Source organism: Eumetopias jubatus, unplaced genomic scaffold (assembly GCF_037043125.1).
Source record: "Eumetopias jubatus isolate StellerSeaLion01/CBP00866 unplaced genomic scaffold, mEumJub1_p1.0 scaffold_10, whole genome shotgun sequence".
In the NCBI taxonomy this organism is placed as follows: Eukaryota; Metazoa; Chordata; class Mammalia; order Carnivora; family Otariidae; genus Eumetopias; species Eumetopias jubatus.
In genome coordinates, this window is record NW_028274816.1 from 107,576,108 (window position 1) to 107,596,983 (window position 20,876).

At 60.2% G+C, this 20,876-nt stretch overlaps 1 protein-coding gene across 31 annotated transcripts in view; it reads left to right on the plus strand.

The window, feature by feature from the left end:
* Positions 1-20,694, plus strand: part of CACNA1G (calcium voltage-gated channel subunit alpha1 G) — a 61,433-nt gene extending 40,739 nt beyond the window's left edge. For 2 of the 31 annotated variants that reach the window (XM_028096191.2, XM_028096158.2), the window contains 16 exons: positions 19-145; positions 1,740-1,865; positions 2,473-2,562; positions 3,130-3,343; positions 10,344-10,495; positions 11,263-11,372; positions 12,020-12,153; positions 12,402-12,472; positions 12,611-12,689; positions 12,783-12,904; positions 13,093-13,446; positions 14,155-14,298; positions 16,264-16,398; positions 18,170-18,347; positions 18,631-18,800; positions 19,960-20,694. In XM_028096191.2, the coding sequence (XP_027951992.2) occupies positions 19-145; positions 1,740-1,865; positions 2,473-2,562; positions 3,130-3,343; positions 10,344-10,495; positions 11,263-11,372; positions 12,020-12,153; positions 12,402-12,472; positions 12,611-12,689; positions 12,783-12,904; positions 13,093-13,446; positions 14,155-14,298; positions 16,264-16,398; positions 18,170-18,347; positions 18,631-18,800; positions 19,960-20,694 (2,941 nt within the window). Of the gene's footprint in view, positions 1-18; positions 146-1,739; positions 1,866-2,472; positions 2,563-3,129; positions 3,344-5,237; positions 5,292-10,343; positions 10,496-11,262; positions 11,373-12,019; positions 12,154-12,401; positions 12,473-12,610; positions 12,690-12,782; positions 12,905-13,092; positions 13,449-14,129; positions 14,299-16,263; positions 16,399-18,169; positions 18,348-18,630; positions 18,801-19,959 lie in introns of all 31 variants that reach the window. The other 29 variants (XM_088027317.1, XM_028096162.2, XM_028096160.2 and 26 more) reach the window with 22 other exon arrangements.
* Positions 20,695-20,876: the final 182 nt, after the last annotated feature.

Sequence of the window (20,876 nt, forward strand, 5' to 3'; positions counted from 1 at the left end):
CCCTCTGTCCCTCCCCAGGGTCATTAGCCGGGCCCAGGGGCTGAAGCTGGTAGTGGAAACGCTGATGTCCTCGCTGAAACCCATCGGCAACATCGTGGTCATCTGTTGTGCCTTCTTCATCATTTTTGGCATCCTGGGGGTGCAGGTTTGTGGGGGTCTGGGGGCCAGGGGGGCAGTGGAAACCCGAGGTGTGGCCTTGGATGTGAGGCTTGAGCTACTGCTGCTGCCTTTATTCCAGAAAGGAATAAACAGGGACCCTTCCCTCGAGGCCCTAGGCCTCAGGCCCCTTTGCCTCCTGGGCGTTTTGCAGAAAACTAGGAGCCTAGAAGAGGTCCCCGAAGGGGACGAGGGCCTCAGAGAGGCCGCTGACCTGGGGCAGCTGCAGATTGCTTTTGCTGCCCCCCTCCCACACTGCACTCTGGAGAACAGACGCTGCCCTGGCCCCGGTCTGCTCCGGGGTCCCCACCCCTCCCCCGCTGCTTGAGCGGAGCGGGCTGCAGGCCAGGCCTGGGGATCCAGGGCCCAGACAGCTGGGCCAGGTTAGTGGCTAGCTGGCAGGCAGGAGGGTGCAGACCCCAGACGAGGCAGGAAGTGGGGGCTGCTGGGGAAACTGGGCCTCTGGCCCGGGGAGGAAACCGGCTTCGGAGGAGAAAAAGATCAGGAGCCGCCTGCAGGAGTCAGCAGGCGCCCCCAGGAGCCGGGGAGCCCCTCCACTCCCAGCCTTCCAGAACCCCCTGGCTCCAGCTGTTTCGGCTTCAGGGTAGACAGCCAGCTGTCTGGGCGGCGGCGGCGGGGGAGCGCCCGGGTGGCTACTGCCCCTCCTGTTCCCGTCCTTTGGCTTCCCGGGGTGTTCTCTTTGCCCTAGGGAGAGGGCTGTCCCTGGTTTCCTAGAATCCTCTAACCCCAGGGGCCAGGCTGGGGTACATTCGCCAACGCTGTGTGGTGCCTCTTGGCACACCCAGCGCCTCTTTCCCTTCCTTCACTTCCAGCCGGCCTGGATGAGCAGAGGGAACCGCTGTGAGCCCAATCCTGGGCTCTTCCAGTGGACTTAGGTCCATTCTCAGTGGCTCGCCCAGGCCTCCTGGCCGCCCTTCCCTTCCCCACCCGTAGTCATAGCCTGATCTGCTCGGGGACGAGAGGGAGCTTTCCAGTCAGAAATGCCTGAGTGCAAGCCCCTTTTCTGCCACCTCCGGGGTATTCAACCTTAGCTGAGTGTGAATTTACTTCTCTGAGCCTAGGTTTTCCTCACCTGTCCAGTGGAGTCAATAACACCTAGGCTGCCCCCACCATTAAACCCGGTCTCTTGCCCGCCCCCCCCGGAGTGTCGGATTCAGTGGGTCTAGGGTGGGCCTGAGAGTTTGCATTTCTAGCATGTTCCCAGATGATGCCGATGCTGCTGGTCCAGGGACCCCACTCGGAGAACCACTGGCTTCACCCTTTGTGGAAAACCAGTGGCTGTTCCTCCCTACCCCCCCCACCCCGTCCTGCCCCGGCACCTGCCCCACTGGCCTTTTCTCCTTCTCTCGGGTCTCTGCTCCCAGGAGCCCAGAGGAAGGGGTACCTGCAGGGGAGGCTCCTGTCGGTGTTCCCCTGACTCGACCGTGCACCGGGTCCTCTAGCAGGGTGTGCTGGGAGCTCTTGGGCCCCAGGGCTTATGTGGGAGGGGTGGGGCTGGGGAGCTCAGGGCTTCCTGTGGCCACAGCTCACTCGGCTCCGTCTCCCCGCGTGTGCGTGTCTAGCTCTTCAAAGGCAAGTTCTTCGTATGCCAAGGCGAGGACACTAGGAACATCACCAACAAGTCTGACTGTGCCGAGGCCAGTTACCGGTGGGTCCGGCACAAGTACAACTTTGACAACCTCGGCCAGGTGAGCTCCACGCTCCGAGGTGGGGGTGGCGGTCGCGGTAGCAGGCATCCGGAGAGGACAGGAGTCCACGCGTCACGATGCGCACCGGGCAATTGACTTGCCGGGGCCTCAGCATCGTCAGCGGGTGTGTGGGTCATCCTGATGTTTCCGTGGAGGGCCACGGGAAGGGTGCAACGGAGATGATGTATGTGTCTGCTTAGCGTGGGACGGGGCACACTTACATTGTCGAGGCAACGCCTTCTCTTCTTCGGTGTTCGAAAACACAGAGCCATGTAGAAGATGAAATTGCTCATTCACTTTTGCTGGTTTGCTTCCCAGACCCGGCCTGGTGTTGCTTTCTGGATTTCCAGGGCTCCGGTGTCCCTTGCTCCACCTGGCCCACGTCAGAGGATTTGATCATCTCCCAGGGCTTCTGTGGCTTCACACCAGCCACGGAGCCCTGGGACAGAGAGCTCTCGTAGGGCCCAGAGTGTGCCTCAGGCCTGACCTCTGAAGGGCAAGGGTCCCCTGAGGTGCTCAGCCAGGAGGTGCTCTGGGGACAGGTGGTGGTTGGTTTGGCCACACATTCCAGGTTTTCAGATGGTTTCTCCTCCTCGCCTCCCCCAAGGCCCTGATGTCCCTGTTCGTGCTGGCCTCCAAGGATGGCTGGGTGGACATCATGTACGACGGGCTGGATGCTGTGGGTGTGGACCAACAGGTAGGGCTGGGGTGGGCAGGATCCACCTTTGGGCTCAGGCTGCTCTAGGCATGATGGGGTGCAGGCCCTGGACAGAAAGAGGGAGGTTGATTGGCAAAATGCCATCAAAGAGACCTCACCCCTTACAGCAGAGGCTTTGACTGGTAGCCTGCGGGCCAAATCCCGGCGTGCTTTATTAGATTGCAACATGCTTACGCTTTTTTGAATAGTAGCAAACATCTAAAAATTGGTGGATTTCACACGAAAATGCAGAATTGGGCCTGTGCAGGATTAGTCTAAGGATATGGGATAGGGTTTGCCTTCCTTAGGGCAGGAGTTACCTGGAACAAGGAAGCAGCTTCCCCTTTTGGATAGAATACCTACCCCTCTACTTTGCCACAGTCCCCACCCCTCCCTACTGTCTAACACCGAAGCCACATCACTCATTCAGATCACCTGCTGGGGCCCTGTAGCTAAGTCTGCAGACCGCGTCTTAATGAACCCAGGCTGTGGGGCAGCACCTGAGGCAGCCGGGTCTGACGCATCCTCAGGCTGATGCTTCCCCCTGTCCTTCCTGATCCCCACCAGCCCATCATGAACCACAACCCCTGGATGCTGCTGTACTTCATCTCGTTCCTGCTCATTGTGGCCTTCTTTGTCCTGAATATGTTTGTGGGCGTGGTGGTGGAGAACTTCCACAAGTGTCGGCAGCACCAGGAGGAGGAGGAGGCCCGGCGGCGGGAGGAGAAGCGTCTACGGAGACTGGAAAAAAAGAGAAGGAGTAAGGAGAAGCAGATGGCTGGTCGGTAGTCTTTCCACATCTCTCTGAGTCGTGCTTGACCTTGGCCTTGTGACTGCAGGGGACCAGGGGCTGGGGCGGGGGGCCGGGAGAAGGTGCTCCCACCCCCCTCCTCACCTCCTTCCCCTCAAGAGCATGTCAGCCTTTAGAGCACGCATGAAGCAGACCAGTTCAGCCCCATGGGAGAGGGGGAGCGACCCCCACCCTGCGGGGCTCCCCGGGTCTCAGCATCATACTCCTCAGAGGATGCCAGGCGGAAGGTGATGCACGACCTCTCCCAGCTAGCCTCTCAGAGGAGCCTCATGGGATGAGAATCCTGCTACTTTGCTGCCTGCCGGTGTCCAGAGACCCAGGGACTGGCCCACGTGCCAGACTCGCTTGCCCCCGGGTTGGGGAGCAAGCACCTCGAACCTGTGCCTGCCTAGGGTCTGTACTTGCTGAGCAAGGCCTCAGCAGAACCGACAAATGGACAATGCGTGAGAGAACCCCAGACCCACTCTCTCTCCCTATCTCCAGCAAAAGCCCCTGGCTTTCTGGTTCCTGGCTGTCTTTTTTTTTTTTTTTTTTTTTGCCAAGCCAGGGTGGGGAAAAATCTCTCAGGGAAGGTATGAGGTTATAGGAACTCTAAGCTCACGACTCTCTGGCCTTAGACCCCTCAGCCCCCTCACCTGGGATCTCCAACATCTCTTGGCATTGGTTGGGGGAGGCCCCCTCCCATCCCTCCTCATGCTCTTAGGCCAGGGGTAGGCCAAGACTAAGGGAAAAGACACAGATTCCAGGAAGAATTCGAGAGAAGGAACAGGCGCGGGAGCCCCTTTGTTTCTCCAGGTGTGTCTGCACCTGTCTCCCCGTCTTCGGGTCCCTGTCCGTCTGTCTGGTACTCCATAATCTCTGCGACTCTCCCTCAGTCACGGCCCACGTCTCGCTGAGTATCTTCGTGCGTGGGTTTCTCTAAGGCTTTGTGTGTCTGTCTGTTTGGTCCACGGGGTTCCCTTCTCTCTGCCCTTTCAAAAATTGTCTTCCTCACGCCGATAAGATGTGTGCAGTACTCTGAGTTTTCCCTTTGGTTTGTTGAAATGTGAGTACCAACAAAGGGGTTAGGGGGTGCAGTGCCTCTCCCTCCACTCTGCCCCTGGCCCTATCTCCTGCTACCTGTGGGGGGCACCTGGACCGAGGGGAGGGGGTGGGGAGGGGCTGGGGCTGGTATGGGGGGGACAGATCCAGAGCTCCCTGTGCCGGGGGAGGTGGGGCAGGACCTCAGGACCCATGGCGATGGCGAGGAGATACTAGCCTCTGGGCAGTGGTGGGTGGTGCAGTTCTCCATGTCCCACCTCCTCAACGCCCACGCCCCACGCCCCCTGCTTGACTCTGGGGTAGGGGCCCCATCCGGGCTCTCCCAATGGATGTCTGAAGCTGAGCAGGTGCACCACCCCAGCAGCCACGCCAGCACCCCTGCTCCATCCACCCCGCCCCTCCTTGCAGTCTGCCTTCTCAGTGGCGGAGCCTCTCCAGATGGAATTCTTTTGGCAGGAGGCACTTGTGGCCCTGCCTGACCAGCTGGCTCCCCTTCTGGGGTCTGGAGCTATCTCAGGTGCTGCCCAGGCCGAGGTGCGGGTAGGAGTGGACATCTGTTCTGATGACAGGCTGCCTGCCCCTCCCTATGACTCCGTCTCCCTGCCCCTGTGACCCTGAGGAGCTGGCCCAATGGCTCATCTTCCTCAAGTGCCCTGGGCCCAGAGTTTGGGGCTGGACACTCAGGACCAGCCACCCATGCTCGGGGCATCCCATTTATAGGCGGAGCGAGGGTTGGAACGGAGGGGGAGCAAGCTGCTTAGAGGGGGCCCTGCCCAGCCCACCTGGTCCAGCCAGTGACCAATGTCGTGTTTCGTTCTTTTAGATCTAATGCTGGACGATGTAATTGCTTCCGGCAGCTCATCCAGCGCGGCGCCAGGTACTGCGTCTGGGGTTGTGGGTTCCAGGGCGAGGCCCGGGGGCAGTCAGGCCCTACCTGCCCCCAGGCCCGCCTCATGCGTGCCGCGATGTCCTCTCTGCTCCCCCCTCCTTGGCTCATTGATTCCATCTTCTTGGGGTGAGGGAGTGAGGGTCCCTGGGGCGCCGGGCTCTGCATCATCCTCTAGGCCTGTGCTACGCCGGACTGGAAGGGGAGGGTCTTGCACGTTCCTTCCTCCCACACCTCTTGGAGGACGCACCTTCTCCCTGCAGGGCTTCCAAGGGCCCAGCTGCCCAGCCCCCTGTGGCCCCTTCCCACTCCTGCTCCTCCCCCGTGTCACACCGTTAGATTATTAGAGCTGCAAATCTCACCCGTCTCCTTTTGTCTGAAGGGGAGACTTTGATCCAAACAAGCGGGATGAGAGGAGCAGAGAGGGAAAGGATTTGTTTTAAAAATGTAACAATGAATAATTGAACAGACTCATTAATAGTCAAGTAATCGCGGTGGCCACGTCATCGCTACAAACAGCAGGATTGGGAATCGAAGGCCTGAGTTAGCCACAAGCTTCTCCCCCCAAGAAAGCCAAAGATTCGGGGGTGAGTTGGGTCCTTGTCTTTGAGAGCCGTGTCCCTGGGAAGGCTCTGGTCCTGCTCGCCCTCTCCTGGTCCTCAGGCCACTGCTCCCCCAACACAGCCCCCGGGCAGAGGGTCAGAGGCTCGGGGGTGCCTGGGACAGGGCTGTGGAGCCTCGTTCCACCATCTGATGTCTTTGCCCGGTGGTTCCCAATCTGTTCATCCCCAAGGGCACCCCTTAGCATCTCCTCCAGCAGACCCCATGTTCTAAGAGCCTGCCTTTGCAGTTAGGTGCACCTCAGTAATGACTTTGTTTCACTGCGTTTGCTAATCAAAGGCACATCTAATTGCTCACCAGAGCTTCTGAGCTGTGGAAGGTTTCACACGGAACAATAGCAAAGAAAGACCCTTTTGCCATTAAGCTGGTCTGTGGGGTCTTAACGTAGGTCTAGATATGAGTTCTTTTAAGCTTTTAGAAGTATTGAAAAGGACATAAGGACCCCCATGTGGCTGCCCTTCTTGGGCTGCGGAGCACTTGGGACTTCAGGCTGGGAACCACTGGGCTGCACCTTTCCCCACTATTCTGCGCTCCCCCAGAAGCCAGACTCTGGCGGACGCTGCCCTCTAGGTGTGGGGCTGCCTGATCTGTGGGGGCTCGGGGAATCCCTGAGCCTTGATTTGGGAGGTCATCCCTGAGGATTGATGTCTCCTGTCCCCATGGTGCCGAGCTCTGGTGTTTGGCACTGAGAGACCATCTATCTGTCTGGGGGTTCAGGAGGTTCCTGCAGGTTCGTGTCTGTCTTGCCTGGGTCCCACGTCTTTGTGTCAGGCTGTACGCAAATTCCTGATGTGTTAGGGGGGCGGGGAGGGGAGGAGGAAGTAGCTTCAGCTTTTCCCTTATGGGGTCACCTGATCTGAAGACTGGAGTGTCCACACTTGCTCATTTATCCCGATACTACCCTAGCGTAGGGCTAGTCCACAGAAGCTTCTTCACCAGGAATTAACACACTCGGTTTCTCTTGGCCCCAAGGTCTCCTCCCAAGACACCCACTCAATGCCCCACATCTGTGCTATCCTCACGCTGCACCCCCATTCTGGGCACATTCCACCATGCTCCCATTGGCACCTACAGGCACGTCCCCTGATGACAATAGTGTGTCTTACCTTTCCAGCTGGTGATGAAGACTCAGAGACCCCTCGCAGGGGCTTGGACCACTCCCAGAACCCTCTTTCCCAAACCTGGTGCTCTGTGTGGTCTCTAGTAGAGCTTTTCACACTGCTGTGTGCCTAAGAACCACCTGAAGGACATATTAAAACACAGATTCCTGAGCACCGCCCTAGAAATTCTCCTGGAGTGTCTAGGGGAGGACCTGAACATCTGCATTTCCAATCCGTTGCCAGGGGATGGTGATGATGATGCGTGGTCTACCCAGCTGTGTGATGGGTATGAAGTCGCACCCCCTAGTCTGGGGCAGCTAGAATGAACCCCCCACCCCCACCCCGTGCACCACACCTCCCGGCCAGCTCTACTCCCACTCGGTACTGCTCCCAGTGGAGGGGGCCAGCCAGACCCCGGGGAAAGAGAGAAGCAAAGACTCACTGATTATCAGGGGAATGGGCCTGACAGGACACCTGGGTCCAGCCCAGCTTCCAGGCGAAGGGAGGGACCGGGGTCACTGGCTGATCAGGTGCGCCCCTGTCGGCCCCCTGTGGCGCTTACGTCCCCTCACCCTCTCTCATTCCACCCGGACCCCGTGATCAGGCCTGGCCACGGCAGCTGAAGGTGTGGCCTCTGCCAAGGGGGCCTGCGTCCCTGGGAGCGACCCCTGCCTTCCGCCTATTCCTTGCCACTCTTCTTTGCAAACCCTCTGCCCTGGCTGTGCCTTGGGCTCCACTAACTGCCTGCGCCTGTTGTCCTCACTCACAGCTGTGCGGTCCCCTCTCCTCTCCCGGCTCCTGCCCTGGCTGGGGGCTGGGCAGTCCTGGGGGTGCCCCTCCCCCGACTCTCCAGCTCTGCCTAAGGCAGGTCCTACGGGTGGGTGCCGGGGAGATGGGCTATGGCCGGAGCCCTCGGAGGAGCAGCCCCGTCCAAGGCTACTCCGGGAGGTCTCGACTTCTCTGAGCTCAGGGGCTTGCCTGGAGAACCCAGGCCTGAGGAGCCACAGGGGGGTGGCATCATCCAAAGCCTAAGAGCGAGAGCCTTTGGGCAAATTCTCCGAAGGGCCTCTCTGGGGCGAGGCCGCAAGGCCGCAAGGCCACAAGGCCTCAAGGCCTCGTGTCTAAACCCACCAGGTGGCTGGCGGGAGATGCGGGCTGGGAGTTCCGGTCCTGGCTCCGTCACAGCCTCACAATGTTGCGACAAGTCCCTTGTGCGGGGCCTCAGTTCCCTCCCTGTGTAAAACAAAGGGGTTGGCCAAGGGCATGCCGATCAGACTGGCGCTGGGACCCTTGGGATTTCTGGCAGCCTCGGCACCCGCTGGTCTGGGGTGGGGGCCGGGGCTGGAGGGGCAGACCTCAGGGGCCCAGCACCTGTCACTCTGAGCAACATGCCCTGCCTCTGCCCTGTCGCCCCCTTTGCTCCGGGCTGCCTGGAGGAGGGTCGCAGGCTAATCCCAGCCCGCCTGCCTTCAGACAGCTAGAGCCAGGCCAGAAGACAGAGGTGGTAGCAGTAGCAGCAGCTCCCTTTGGCCTGGGGCCCGCCTACGCAGTCAGACTAGGGGGACAGGGAAGGGGGGGCTCTCCCCACCCCTCCCCTGCATTATCTCAGCTAATAACGGGGCTAATAAGGAGCCACTTTTTCTAACCTAATTGTATTCAAGCATTTTAGTTAATTCTCCATTCATATTTTAGCATAATGGGATCGGGTGCTCTCAGCACTTACGGAGATTAATGCAGAGACAGTGTTCAGCTGCTAAGGCAACGCAGGGCGACTAGCGCCCTCTGGCTCTCGTGGGTACTGAAGGAAGGAAGGAAGAGACCCGGCTCGCCTGGTCCGCCCTCCACAATCGCAGTGTGGATGACCTGTGGCCTCATGTTGTCCCCTTTCCCGAGCCTCTCTACCTGCCCCCGCCCTGGGGAGCAGAGGGCCATCTGAGCTAACAAAGCCAGAGTTGGCTGGCCCAGCTCTGAAAACAAATGATGGCCTAACGCACTCCATGGTGCACCAGAACATTCGGGACTTTCTGCCTCTTGGTTATCCATACATCAAGGCCGATGCTGGAGAGTGGCATCCGGTGAGGCTGCACATGCAGTTCTTGGGCGCTCTTCTTCCTTCGGCCTTCGGTGGGGGCCCACCCCAGGCCACTCCCTGCCTCGGTTTACCTCTCTGTTCCATAGTCCTCTGCATGGGGAAGGACACTTATATCTGAGCTGGCCTGGACCCGAAGCTTCCTGCTGCCCCTGAGCCAGCCACCCCTGGCACGGGCCTCAGAGGCGGCAGCCCTTGCTGGCTGGCTTCTGCCCTAGACTTTCCGAGGGAGAAGGGCTGTCTGGGACCTGAGGCTGCCCCAAGCCTCCCCGTGGGGAGCCTCTTCTTTCTTTGTGGCAATCTGTCAACCGCCTCCAGTTGACATCCATCCCCAACTTGGCCTGGCCTTTCCTCAGCACCCGGAGGAGGGGCCCCCTGCCATCTCCTGCCCCCAGATTCATTCTGCCTGCTTAGCAGCCCAACCTTCTGGCCCCATGATTTTATAACTAAGTGGTTCACTAATTACAAGAGAAATATGCCTCTGACAGATCTCAGACAGTGCTTCCAGCCTAGCCTGTAGTCTGACGCTGCCCTGACACCCAGGAGCAGGCGGGGCATGGCCTCATTAGAAACTGGGTGAGTCCTTCAGGTGGAGCCCCCCCCCCAGATGAGTCTGGGAAGCGCAGAGCCCTGTGGCCTCCCCTCTGCACCCCGCCCTCCCCACCCCATGAGGGCCCTCCGGAGGCCCTCAGGGGGGGTCAGTGCGGCCAGCCAAGAAGATGTCCTCAATCTCCGGTGTTATCCCCAAATCCCAGCTCTGGGTAATCTGCTCTGCTCCCCGCGAGCGGCTGAGTGTGGTAAAGGAGCAAGGACCTTTGCCTCTCTGTTGGCGGAGTTTCCTCTGAGCCTGATAAGACCGGCTGTTTTCCATCTTATTGATCTGGACTTACTGAGGGACACCAAGTCAAGGGCATTATGAGGGGCTGGTGGATTTTGGAGGCTGCCTTGGGGACGGGGCTCACCTGGTGTCTAATGTGGGTAGGGAGCTCTGCATGTCCTGACCCCTTCTGCACCCAACTGTAGCCAGTAGAACAGATGCTTGGAGGGCAGACGCCGAGGGAGCCCCCCGGCCCCCCCCCCAAGAAAGGCAGTGTGTGGAGGGTGAGGATGCAAGAGGATACTGGAATGTTGCGGCTCTGGCATTAGAGGCTGGCGGCTGTGAGGGACTCGGGTGGCGGGGGCGCCGTGGGCAGGGGCCCGACGGCTGCTCTGCTCTCCCCCCTGCCCCACCAGAGGCCCAGTGCAAGCCCTACTACTCAGACTACTCCCGCTTCCGGCTCCTCGTCCACCACTTGTGTACCAGCCATTATCTGGACCTCTTCATCACGGGTGTCATTGGGCTGAATGTGGTCACCATGGCCATGGAGCACTACCAGCAGCCCCAGGTAGGAGCGATCGACCGGCCCTCCAGGCCCTGTGTCCAGCCGTGGGACTGCAGGGTGAAGCTAACCCCACCTGTGCTGGGGTACGTCGGGCAACTCCTGGGCACTCTACGGGAGTTCCTTGCATACACTTTGCGGCGACTCTTGGAAGTGGGTATCATCTTAGCTTTACGGATGAGGACGCTGAGGCTCAGAGCGGTTCCATGACTAGACCAAGGTCATATAGCTAGGAAATGGAGGACCTGACTTCTTCACCCAGCAAATATTTATTGAGTGCCTGCCATGGGCTTCTTTACCCTTTGAGGGTAAAGAAGGCAGACCAGTGAAGACCAGTGTCTGCCCTTTCAGGGTTTCGACTCTAGTGAATGTCCATCTCCAAACTCACCAACGATCTTGCCGCTCCTCAGATCAGCCACCGTCACTGTCCTCCAGGCCTCAGGCTCCCCATCTGTAAAATGGGGGTGTCAAATTAGTAATGCACAAGGCCCTTTCCAGGCTGTAGCCTTCTGTGCCTTCCAGCACATTCTCATGGGGTCTCGTCCCCATCCGTCAAGGAGAGAGAGCCTTTAGCACAAAGTTCGGATCATGCCTAAGGACACTCTTCTATCCTGGTGTGGTGACCAATGGTCGACCATCATGGCAGGGACAGAAAAGAAAGGTCCCCTTAGACTCCCCTGTCTCCAGATCCGGGATTTTGATGGAGGGGGAGGGGCAGGCATCCCCCCTGGGCCTTAGGAGACCCTGCATAGACTGCCCCCCATCCCTGCCAGATCCTGGATGAGGCCTTGAAGATCTGCAACTACATCTTCACCGTCATCTTTGTCTTGGAGTCAGTTTTTAAACTCGTGGCCTTTGGCTTCCGTCGGTTCTTCCAGGACAGGTAACAGAGCGGTGGGGTGTAGGAGAGTGGGGGAAAGGACATGTCTCCCAGGGAAATGCCTGAAAAACCTTTCTGGACTCCTGAGGTTCAGCCTCCACTCTCGGACCCACCAAGGGCTGATAGCAAGGGGGAGTGGAGGGGCATCCAGGGCCTGGGGGAACAACAGGCAGCTGGAAATCGATGTGGCCCAGACTGGGGCTTAAGAGCACAGAGCCTGGAGCCAGACTGCCCGGACCAGATTCGGATCCTGGCGCCACCGCTTAGAAGCTGGTGACCTAGGGTAAGTTACTAAACTTCTCTGTATGTTGGTTTCCTTATCTATAAAAGGAGAAACAATACTGTGAAGATTATGAGTTCCTATTTGTAAAGCCTTTAAAACAGTGCTTGGCCTCTAGTAAACAGCATATAAGTGCCAAATTAAAAAAAAAAAAAAAGGATGAATACACCAAATGAAAAGCAGAGGTCCTTGAGCTCAAGTCTTAGTCCGACCTGTGCCTTTGTGACCCGAGTCAAGCCACGCCTTCTCCACAGGATGGAGAGGCGGGACTGGCTGACCTCCACCCTCCTTTCTGTAGTCACTTGGATAGCCACGCCTGCCCCCTCCTCTGCCGTGCTCCCCCCCTCAGGGAGCTGTGTCCTCTTTCCAGGTGGAACCAGCTGGACTTGGCCATCGTGCTGCTGTCCATCATGGGCATCACACTGGAGGAGATCGAGGTCAATGCCTCGCTGCCCATCAACCCCACCATCATCCGCATCATGAGGGTGCTGCGCATTGCCCGAGGTCAGTGCCCGGCTACTCGCCCACCACCCACCTGCCCTGGGTGACTGGCCCAGGGGGGAAACGGCCGGGGGTGGCTCTGTGGCTGGCCAGGGACTTCACGCACGTGTGTTCCCACGGGTCTCTCTCCCGGCCCCGGCCTCGGCCAAAGGGGAGGGCTGGGGGCTGCGCCGAGGGCAGGGGTGGAGCCGAGGGCAGGGGTGGAGCCGGCGGAGAGCGGGAGGGGCTCACCGCTCTGTCCTGTTCTGCAGTGCTAAAGCTACTGAAGATGGCTGTGGGCATGCGGGCGCTGCTGGACACGGTCATGCAGGCCCTGCCCCAGGTAGCTGGAGGGGGCGTGGGGGGGAGGGGCCCTCTTGGGGGGAGGGGGTGCTTTCCGGAGGGACGGGCAGTAGGGAACTCAGGGAAGCTGGCTGGGAGACCCAGTGGCACCTTTCCCATTTCTTTTCCTCTCTTCCAGGTGGGGAACCTGGGACTTCTCTTCATGTTGTTGTTTTTCATCTTTGCAGCTCTGGGTGTGGAACTCTTTGGAGACCTGGGTGAGTCGGGGTGGGGAGGGTAGAGGAGCCAGGGCTTGAGGCCCAGGGGCTCCCGCACTAACTCGGGCCTCTCTCTCCTGCCCTCCTCCCTAGAGTGTGACGAGACGCACCCCTGCGAGGGCCTGGGCCGGCATGCCACCTTTCGGAACTTTGGCATGGCCTTCCTGACCCTCTTCCGAGTCTCCACGGGTGACAACTGGAACGGCATCATGAAGGTGAGCGCCCACAGCCGCGGGGGCCCTGCCAGGGCCGGCCCTGGCCCCGGGGAGGCAGTCCCACTCCTTGAGCCCAGATTCCTGGGCAAGATGAGGGGCTGTGAATAAAAGCAGGGGATTCCCCTATGCAGGAACACTCCAGAACTCCCGCTCCCCGGGACAGCGTGTAATGCTTTTGCTGCCCGCAGGACACCCTCCGGGACTGTGACCAGGAATCCACCTGCTACAATACGGTCATCTCCCCCATCTACTTCGTGTCCTTCGTGCTGACGGCCCAGTTTGTGCTGGTCAACGTGGTGATCGCCGTGCTGATGAAGCATTTGGAGGAAAGCAACAAGGAGGCCAAAGAGGAGGCTGAGCTGGAGGCTGAGCTGGAGCTGGAGATGAAGACGCTCAGCCCACAGCCCCACTCGCCGCTGGGCAGCCCCTTCCTCTGGCCGGGGGTCGAGGGCCCCGACAGCCCTGACAGCCCCAAGCCTGGGGTCCCGCACACTGCGGCCCATGCTGGAGCAGCCTCACGCTTCTCCCTGGAGCACCCCACGGTGAGCAGAGGGCCACCCCTGCCGAAAGGGGCGTGGGACCTGTGGCCAGTGGCTGGGTGGGTGGTGTACAGGGAGCAGGCAGCGTGGCAGACCCCAGGGCCCCGCCTGGATCCTTCTGCCCCTCCTGCCTGGATGCTGAGGGGTGAGCAGTCCCCTGCCCGTCCCCAGAGATGGCTCCCTGCCCTCGAAGCACAGGGGCCACCCCAGCAAGCCACGGGCACGTGCGCTGTCTCATCCACGCCCTGCGCCTCCAGCCCAGTCGGCCGGCCTCCCCTTCTTGGCTCTTAGGTTCAAGGCTAAGTTTTCTGTTTCCTTCCTGTTTCTTTCTTACCCTTGCCCGGTTACCAAACCTCTTTCCTTCCCGCCCTTCAACCTGCCTGATTCCATCTCTCAATCCTTTCCTTACCTTCATTTTCCCTCTCCCTCCCTCCCTGTGAGCTCTTCTCATCTCCGGCTCCTGTTCTCCTCCCTCCCACACCTCTCTCTCCTCTGTCCTCTCTCCTCCTCCTTCTCTTGTGTCTTTGTTGCTGGTGTGCGTGTGTGTGCGTGTGTGTGTGTGTGTGTGTGTGTGCGTGCGCGTGTGACCTCCTCCTCTTTCTCCCTCTGTGTCTCTTTGTCAATCCCCTGCCACCACGACACTTCCCGCCGTTGCCCCTCTGAACCCCGCTCCCCTGACTCTCCGGCTCCTCCTGGGCTGGTCCTCCCCAGGACAGACAGCTGTTTGACACCATATCCCTGCTGATCCAGAGCTCCCTGGAAGGGGAGCTGAAGCTGATGGACGAGCTGGCAGGCCCCGGGGGCCAGCCCTCTGCCTTCCCTCCCGCCCGCAGCCTGGGCGGCTCCGACCCACAGGTTACTGTGCCCCGTGCTGTGCCGGGCTGTGCCATGCTGCGCCGTGCTTCTGGGGAGGCGGGGGGGCGGGGGTGTCTCCTGCCCACTGGGTACCTGGAGAAAGAACAGCCTCAGGGCCTCAGTTGAGCTTTGGGCTTGGCAGGAGGCCGCCGGGGATTCTTACAAGCGGAGATCAACCCTTGGAACACATAATTGGAAGGTGGTGGGGACACTGAGATTGCACTTCCAGGGAGGAAGGACGGATGGAGGAGGGGTTTACAGAGGGCATTTGTCAGAAAGAACCTGGACAAGAAGGGGGGGGGCACGCAGAAGACAAGTTGGCAGTGGGACCTTAGTGGGCAGAGGGAGTGAGGCGCCAAATCCAGGGGAGAAGGGCTTTTGAGGATAGTGCAGGTGGCCAGGGGACCCATGGAGGGCTATGTCTTAGGCCACCATCTGCTTCTTCCCTCTGTCCAGCGCCCATCCCCAAAGCCTCTGTTCGGTGGCGTTTTTAGCCATGGAGCCCACTAGACATGATGAGTGCTCTCAGCAGCCAGTGCTTTCTGACCTGGTCCTGGGAGGAAATGGAAGGTTTCGGCTGAGAGTGGATTCTGGGGACCTCGCTGTGAAATAAGACCAGGTGTCCCCCATAAGCCCGGTCTCTTTCCACAGCTCTGTGTTTTTCTCTCCCAGTCCCATCTAAACACGGCTCTTCGGCTTCCTGGGGTTCTCCTACCAACCTCTTCCCCCCTTGTGACCCCCTCTGTTTAGCAGAGCGCCCTGCCATCTCTCCTGGGTCAGGCGCTGCGGGGAAGCCCCCAGTAGGCCTGGAGTGGAGGCAAGAAAAAGGTGTTAGTGGGAGATAGAAAAGCCTGCTGTTCCACAGGCCCTGTTGGGTGGAGGGGAAGGAAGGCAGCTTCCCAGTACCTGGGACACCTGTAGTTCCAAAGAAATAAACAGTTATCCTCACATAGGAAGGGACCCTGCCTCTAGGGTTCCTGACCTCTTGAATCCCCTCTTGGAATTCAGTCTCAGATGGGCTGTAGGGACTTCAACCTGGCAATGACCTAGAATGATCCGTGAGAGAACACATCCCTTCCCGATGCCTCCCATCCTGAAGGAGGCTCATGGCGGTGGGGGGGGGGGGCGGGGAGAGGGGGAGGTGCAGGGAGAGAAGAGGACATGATGGGCTGATCAGGCAGATGGCTCATCTGGGAGGGATGGCCCTCCCCTCCCCCGGGGTGCTGTAGGCACTGAAATCCCCCCCGCAGATCCCTGGTGAGCCAGCCAGTTTGCGTGGCGGCCCACCCCAGTGCACTCAATTCAGAATGGCGGCAGGAGGAGAGCATCTCCCAGAACCCAAGCTAAAGAGGGCGGGCAAGCTGCCGGCAGGCGGAGGAGGGCCCAGGAGGGGAGAAGCCAGAATCTGGGGGCAGGCCAAGTCCTGCCAGGCTTTTGGAAGCAGACAGAATAGGCAGAAAACAGTCATCAGATTGGCGGCTTTGTCCCCAGCGCCCCCCACGCTGCTCTGTCTGTGCGGAGAGTAGAGAGGTGCTCTGCTGGCCTTTCTTCATTTTTTTTCTTTCTGGTCTCATCTTTCTGAGAGTTGAAAGTGCTCCCTGCTCCCCGCTTCCTCCCTGGGTGGTGGTAGTGTGGGAGGGGGCCGTTCAGGTTCTTGGGGTATCTTTAGAATAAGTTTCTGCTTCTGCTTTGTCGGGGTTTGGGGTTCACTCTTTGGTGCCTGCCGCAGGGTCTCAGATCAGAGGAGGGGCTTGAAAGGGGGGGAGGTGCTGTCAGTTGACTTGGGAGAGGGGTGGGGAGAGAGAAGAGAGGCTTTTTCCCCCCCCCCGTGCTTCCTGGTAAGGGGGAACGGGGGTGGGGGAGCTGTGTGTGTGTGTGTGTGTGTGTGTGTGTGTGTGTGTGTGTGCGCGCGCGCGCGCGCGCTGTCCTGGTTTCTTATGCCTGATCATCTCTCTCCCTGTCTAGATCCCTCTAGCTGAGATGGAGGCTCTGTCTCTGACGTCAGAGATTGTGTCTGAACCATCCTGCTCTCTAGCTCTGACGGATGACTCTTTGCCTGATGACACTCACACACTCTTACTTAGTGCCCTGGAGAGCAATGTACTTACACACGGACCCTTACTGCTCCCCCAGCCTCCCCAGGGGCTGGGCTGGCTGCAGGGCTCCAGGTCCCTCCCCTCCTCTCTCTCCCTCTCTCTGCCACCAAGCCCCACCCAGAGGCATTCCCCAGCAGGCGCGCTCCGTGCCCCTGGCATCCCTAGGTCTTTCCAGTTCCCCACTGTGGACAAAGAAATTAGATGAGATTAAATTGGGGTCTCAAGGGCCCAGGGGCACAGTTGTGAAAGAGTTAACCCAGACATCCAGGAGTAACACAGCCCAAAACAGAGGTGGCATCAGGCAGCTAACCAAGGGGCCTGCCTGGATGCGGAGTCACTCTCTGTATTTGGAGCCTGTGCAAGCCAGCCCTTCCCCTCCCCGCTCCCCTCCCTCCCCCCTCCTCGCCACATGAGCCATTCCCCCCTCCTCCTAGTGGGTGAAACCTCCATCTCTGCTGCTACCAACCAGCCCTTCTGCCTGGGGAGCTGTCCCTGTCTCCTCTGTCGCTGTCCCTGTGTGTCCCCATGTCCTGGGGGGGCGGTCTTTGTGTTTGGGACAGCTTCTTCACCCCTGCCCAGCTCCCCTTCCCCTTCCAACTGCTAGCAGCTCCCTCCGCCCTGCCTGCCCCCTCCTCTGCTGACTTAAGAGACAGGGGCCCCTTCCTCACAGCAGGACTCAGCTGGGGTCCAGCTTTGACCACAGGCTGGGGGTCCCTAGGGGTCTTGGGGTGACTGGCAGAAGTGGAGCCTGGGGCTGAGAGGGGGGAGCAAAGACTCCAGACTCTTCCAACAGCCCCTACTGGGGCTCCTTAACCTGCTGGGCCTGTGTCGGGACATGGCCCTTCCAGCCTCTCTGAGAACTAGGAATGAAGGGTACAGGGGACCCCCAAGGAGGAAGGGGATCACGGGGAGATGGAGAAATCTTTTGGGAACAAACCTTGGCTCCCTCCAGCTGGGGTCAAAGGCTGATTACTGCTTTTCTTTGAAACAAATTAAAAAAACTCACTCCCAACCCCAATCTGCCCAGTAAGGGAGGCCGAGTCCATGGTTTTCAAGGTATTCAGACCTTGCCCCCCCCATCTCCCATTTGCCACCTGCCAGGGTCATTGAGTAATCAAAAGGAGGGGGGAGCCAGGTAGGGGAGCCAGCTGACATTCCCCAGTGGTCACCTGTCACTGAACCCACATTAACTCAGCTCACGCCCAGTGCTGGGCCCCCGGCGCTGTCTTAAAGCCCTGGGCAGTGAGGCGGTCTCTGCTCTGTAAGCAGGCCCTGCTCACTGGGTGGGTCCCCCCATTCCCCACCCCACCCCCATAGCCCCAGCACAGGGATAGGGGGGTGCTTTTAGCTTTTTGTCCTCCATCCTCCGCTGTGCAGCTTCAGAGCCTCTTAATGGGGCCCCGGGAACCACCTCTTGAACCACCTGCCAGGCTGGGCCTGGGAGCTGCTCTCCCTTTTTTGGACACCTTCTCACTCCTCCGCCATCCCCACCAGGAGGCTCCGGGGAGGTGATGCAGTATGGCAGTATTGGATAGCTTTCTGGGGCAGGGACTCCCCCCACCTGCTTCCTTGCTGTGCTGGAGGGCTCATCCATGTGTCTGCCCCCTTTTTCTCCCACCAACTAACTCATCCCATTACCGCCTTGTCGGGGGAGGGGATGGGGCCCAAGTGGGGGGTGGGGGGTGGCTTCTGGTTTCTGTTGTCCAGCTCTGCCTCAGTTAGCCAATCCGGATGCCCCCTCTTTTTCCTCCCTCCCTCCCCTGTTCCTTTTGCAGATGGAGCCCCACCCCAAGGAGATGCCCCTGGCATTGGGACCAGACCTGCTGACAGTACGGAAGTCTGGGGTCAGCCGGACGCACTCCCTACCCAATGACAGCTACATGTGCCGGGATGGAAGCAGCGCTGAGGGGTCCCTAGGTCGCAGAAGCTGGGGGCTCCCCAAAGCTAAGTCAGGTAGCAGGGCTCAGGCAGGCCGCCTTGGCTCACACAGGGAGACCCCATCTTTGCCTCAGCCCAGTCCTTACCTGGGGGTGGGGGGGACACTGAGGCAGCAAGAGAGGTCTCTCTGACCTCCAAGGGACCCCCAGCCCACGAAGAGTGGCTTTCAATCCAGGATGAGAGGTCTGGGGCGGGTAGAGGCGGGGGGGGGGGAGGAGAGGGGAGGGGAGGGGATAGGTGAGAGCCAGGCCACTGACCTTCCAGCTCTTCTCTCTCCTCCTCGCCCCTCTGCCCACAGGCTCTGTCTTGTCCGTCCACTCCCAGCCAGCAGACACCAGCTACATCCTGCAGCTTCCCAAAGACACACCCCACCTGCTCCGGCCCCACGGTGCGCCCCCCTGGGGCACCATCCCCAAACTGCCCCCACCAGGCCGCTCCCCTTTGGCTCAGAGACCCCTCAGGCGCCAGGTGAGCAGGTATGGGGAGGTGGCCCGGGGCCTGGCATGCCTGGCTCCTCTGCTGGGACCCCTAAGCTGTTGGTGATGACCAGGTTGCCACGTCCATGCTTCCAGCAAACGTGCATTGCGTGCTGACCATGTGCCAGAGGCAGTTCTGGGTACCGGGACACAGTCCCGGATGGAGCGGAAGTGGTCTGGGCCCTTCCGGTGTTTATATTCCTCTCCCTTCTTTCCCTGAGGAGGCCTGGAGACCAGGTGGCTTAGGGACGCAGGTCAACTTGGCAGCAGAACCCACGTCTCTGGACTCCCTTTCCCTGGCCCAGAGGCGCCTCCCAGTTATTCTCTGTACTTCTAAACTAAGCTAAGGGACATAAGGCACGTTTTTAAGGACCTCCGCCTTTGGCCAAGCCCAGGGCCCACCTTCCAGGGGCACAGAGCTGAGGCTCAGGCAGCCAGGGGAGGCTTACCTGTCCCCAGAGTGACAAGGCCACAGCCCGCGCCGCGTGTGCCCTTACATGTGATCATGGCCACATGAGAATCTGCTCAATGCCGCACACTTGAGGACGCAGGCCCGGTCCTCGTCCATTTCCCAAAGATTCACAGAGCAGCTTCTGTGTGCCGGGCCCGGGGGAGGCAGCCCCTGCCCCGTGGAGCTCACAGGCCAACCAGAGACATAAATGCCATCAGACCCCTGCGGCAGTAGGACGCAGCTGCTGGGATGTGCGTGTGTGTGGTGCAGTGGGGAGCAAAGAGGAGGAAGGGGTTCGTTCTCACGTGGGGGTAAAAGTTGTCAGGCACTGTGTCACAGAGAACCCGAGCCCATAAAGTTGAGGGGTGCTTGTCATTCGAGAAGGGTTTTCAAGGCCAAAGAAATAGCCTGTGCAAAGCGCTGGGAGCAGAGCTGGCCCAGTGCTTTCTTGTGCCCCAGGGGCTGGGAGCTCCAGACAGCCATTGCTGCCGGCGTCGGGGAAGGACGGGGCGGGCAGGGGGAACAGGGTGCACGTGGCCCCCGTCTCCCAACAAGACCAAACACTGACCCTCCTGCCTAGGGTGGGCCTGCAGGGGGAGGACGGGGTTATCTGGCTTGACAGGGATGGGGGGCGGGGGACACGGAGGGAGGGCGGGGGCATGGAAGCCCCTGGGCTGAGCGCTCCTCCTACCTCACACAGGCAGCAATAAGGACTGATTCCCTGGACGTGCAGGGCCTGGGCAGCCGGGAAGACCTGCTGTCCGAGGTGAGTGGGCCCTCCCCGCCTCTGGTCCGCGCCTCCTCCTTCTGGGGCCACCTGGGCACCCAGGTGCAGCAGCATCCCCGCCGTCAGAGCACGATCTCGAAGCACAGGCCCCCGCCGGCCCCCTGCCCAGGCTCAGAACCCACTTGGAGCAAAGGCCCCCCAGAGACCAGAAGCAGCTTAGAGCTGGACACGGAGCTGAGCTGGATTTCAGGAGACCTCCTGACCGTGGGCAGCCAGGAGGTGCCCCCGTGCGCACGGGACTTGAAGAAGTGTTACAGCGTGGAGGCCCGGAGCTGCCAGCGCAGGCCTGCGTCCTGGCTGGATGAGCAGAGAAGGCACTCCATTGCGGTCAGCTGCCTGGACAGCGCCTCCCAACCCGGCCTGGGCCCTGACCCCTCTAGCCTTGGGGGCCAGCCTCTTGGGGGGCCTGGAAGCCGGCCCAAGAAAAAACTCAGCCCACCTAGTATCTCCATAGACCCCCCAGAGAGTCAGGGCCCTCGGCCACCGCCCAGCCCCGGCGTCTGCCTCCGGCGGAGGGCTCCGTCCAGCGACTCCAAGGATCCCTCGGCCTCCGGCCCCCCTGACAGCATGGCTGCCTCGCCCCCCCCAAAGAAAGACGTGCTGAGTCTCTCCGGTTTAGCCTCTGACCCAGCCGACCTGGAGCCCTGAGTCCTGCCCCACGCCCCCACTCACCTTTCTCCACTGGGTGCCAAATCCTAGCTCCTCCTCCTGGGCTATGCTCCTGAAAAATGTTCCATATGGACTCCAAGGAGGCGCTCCTCCCCGCCTCAGTGGCGCTGGGAACCCACAAGCAGAATTTCCAGAACGCTCAGAGCAGCGGCCCTGGCCAC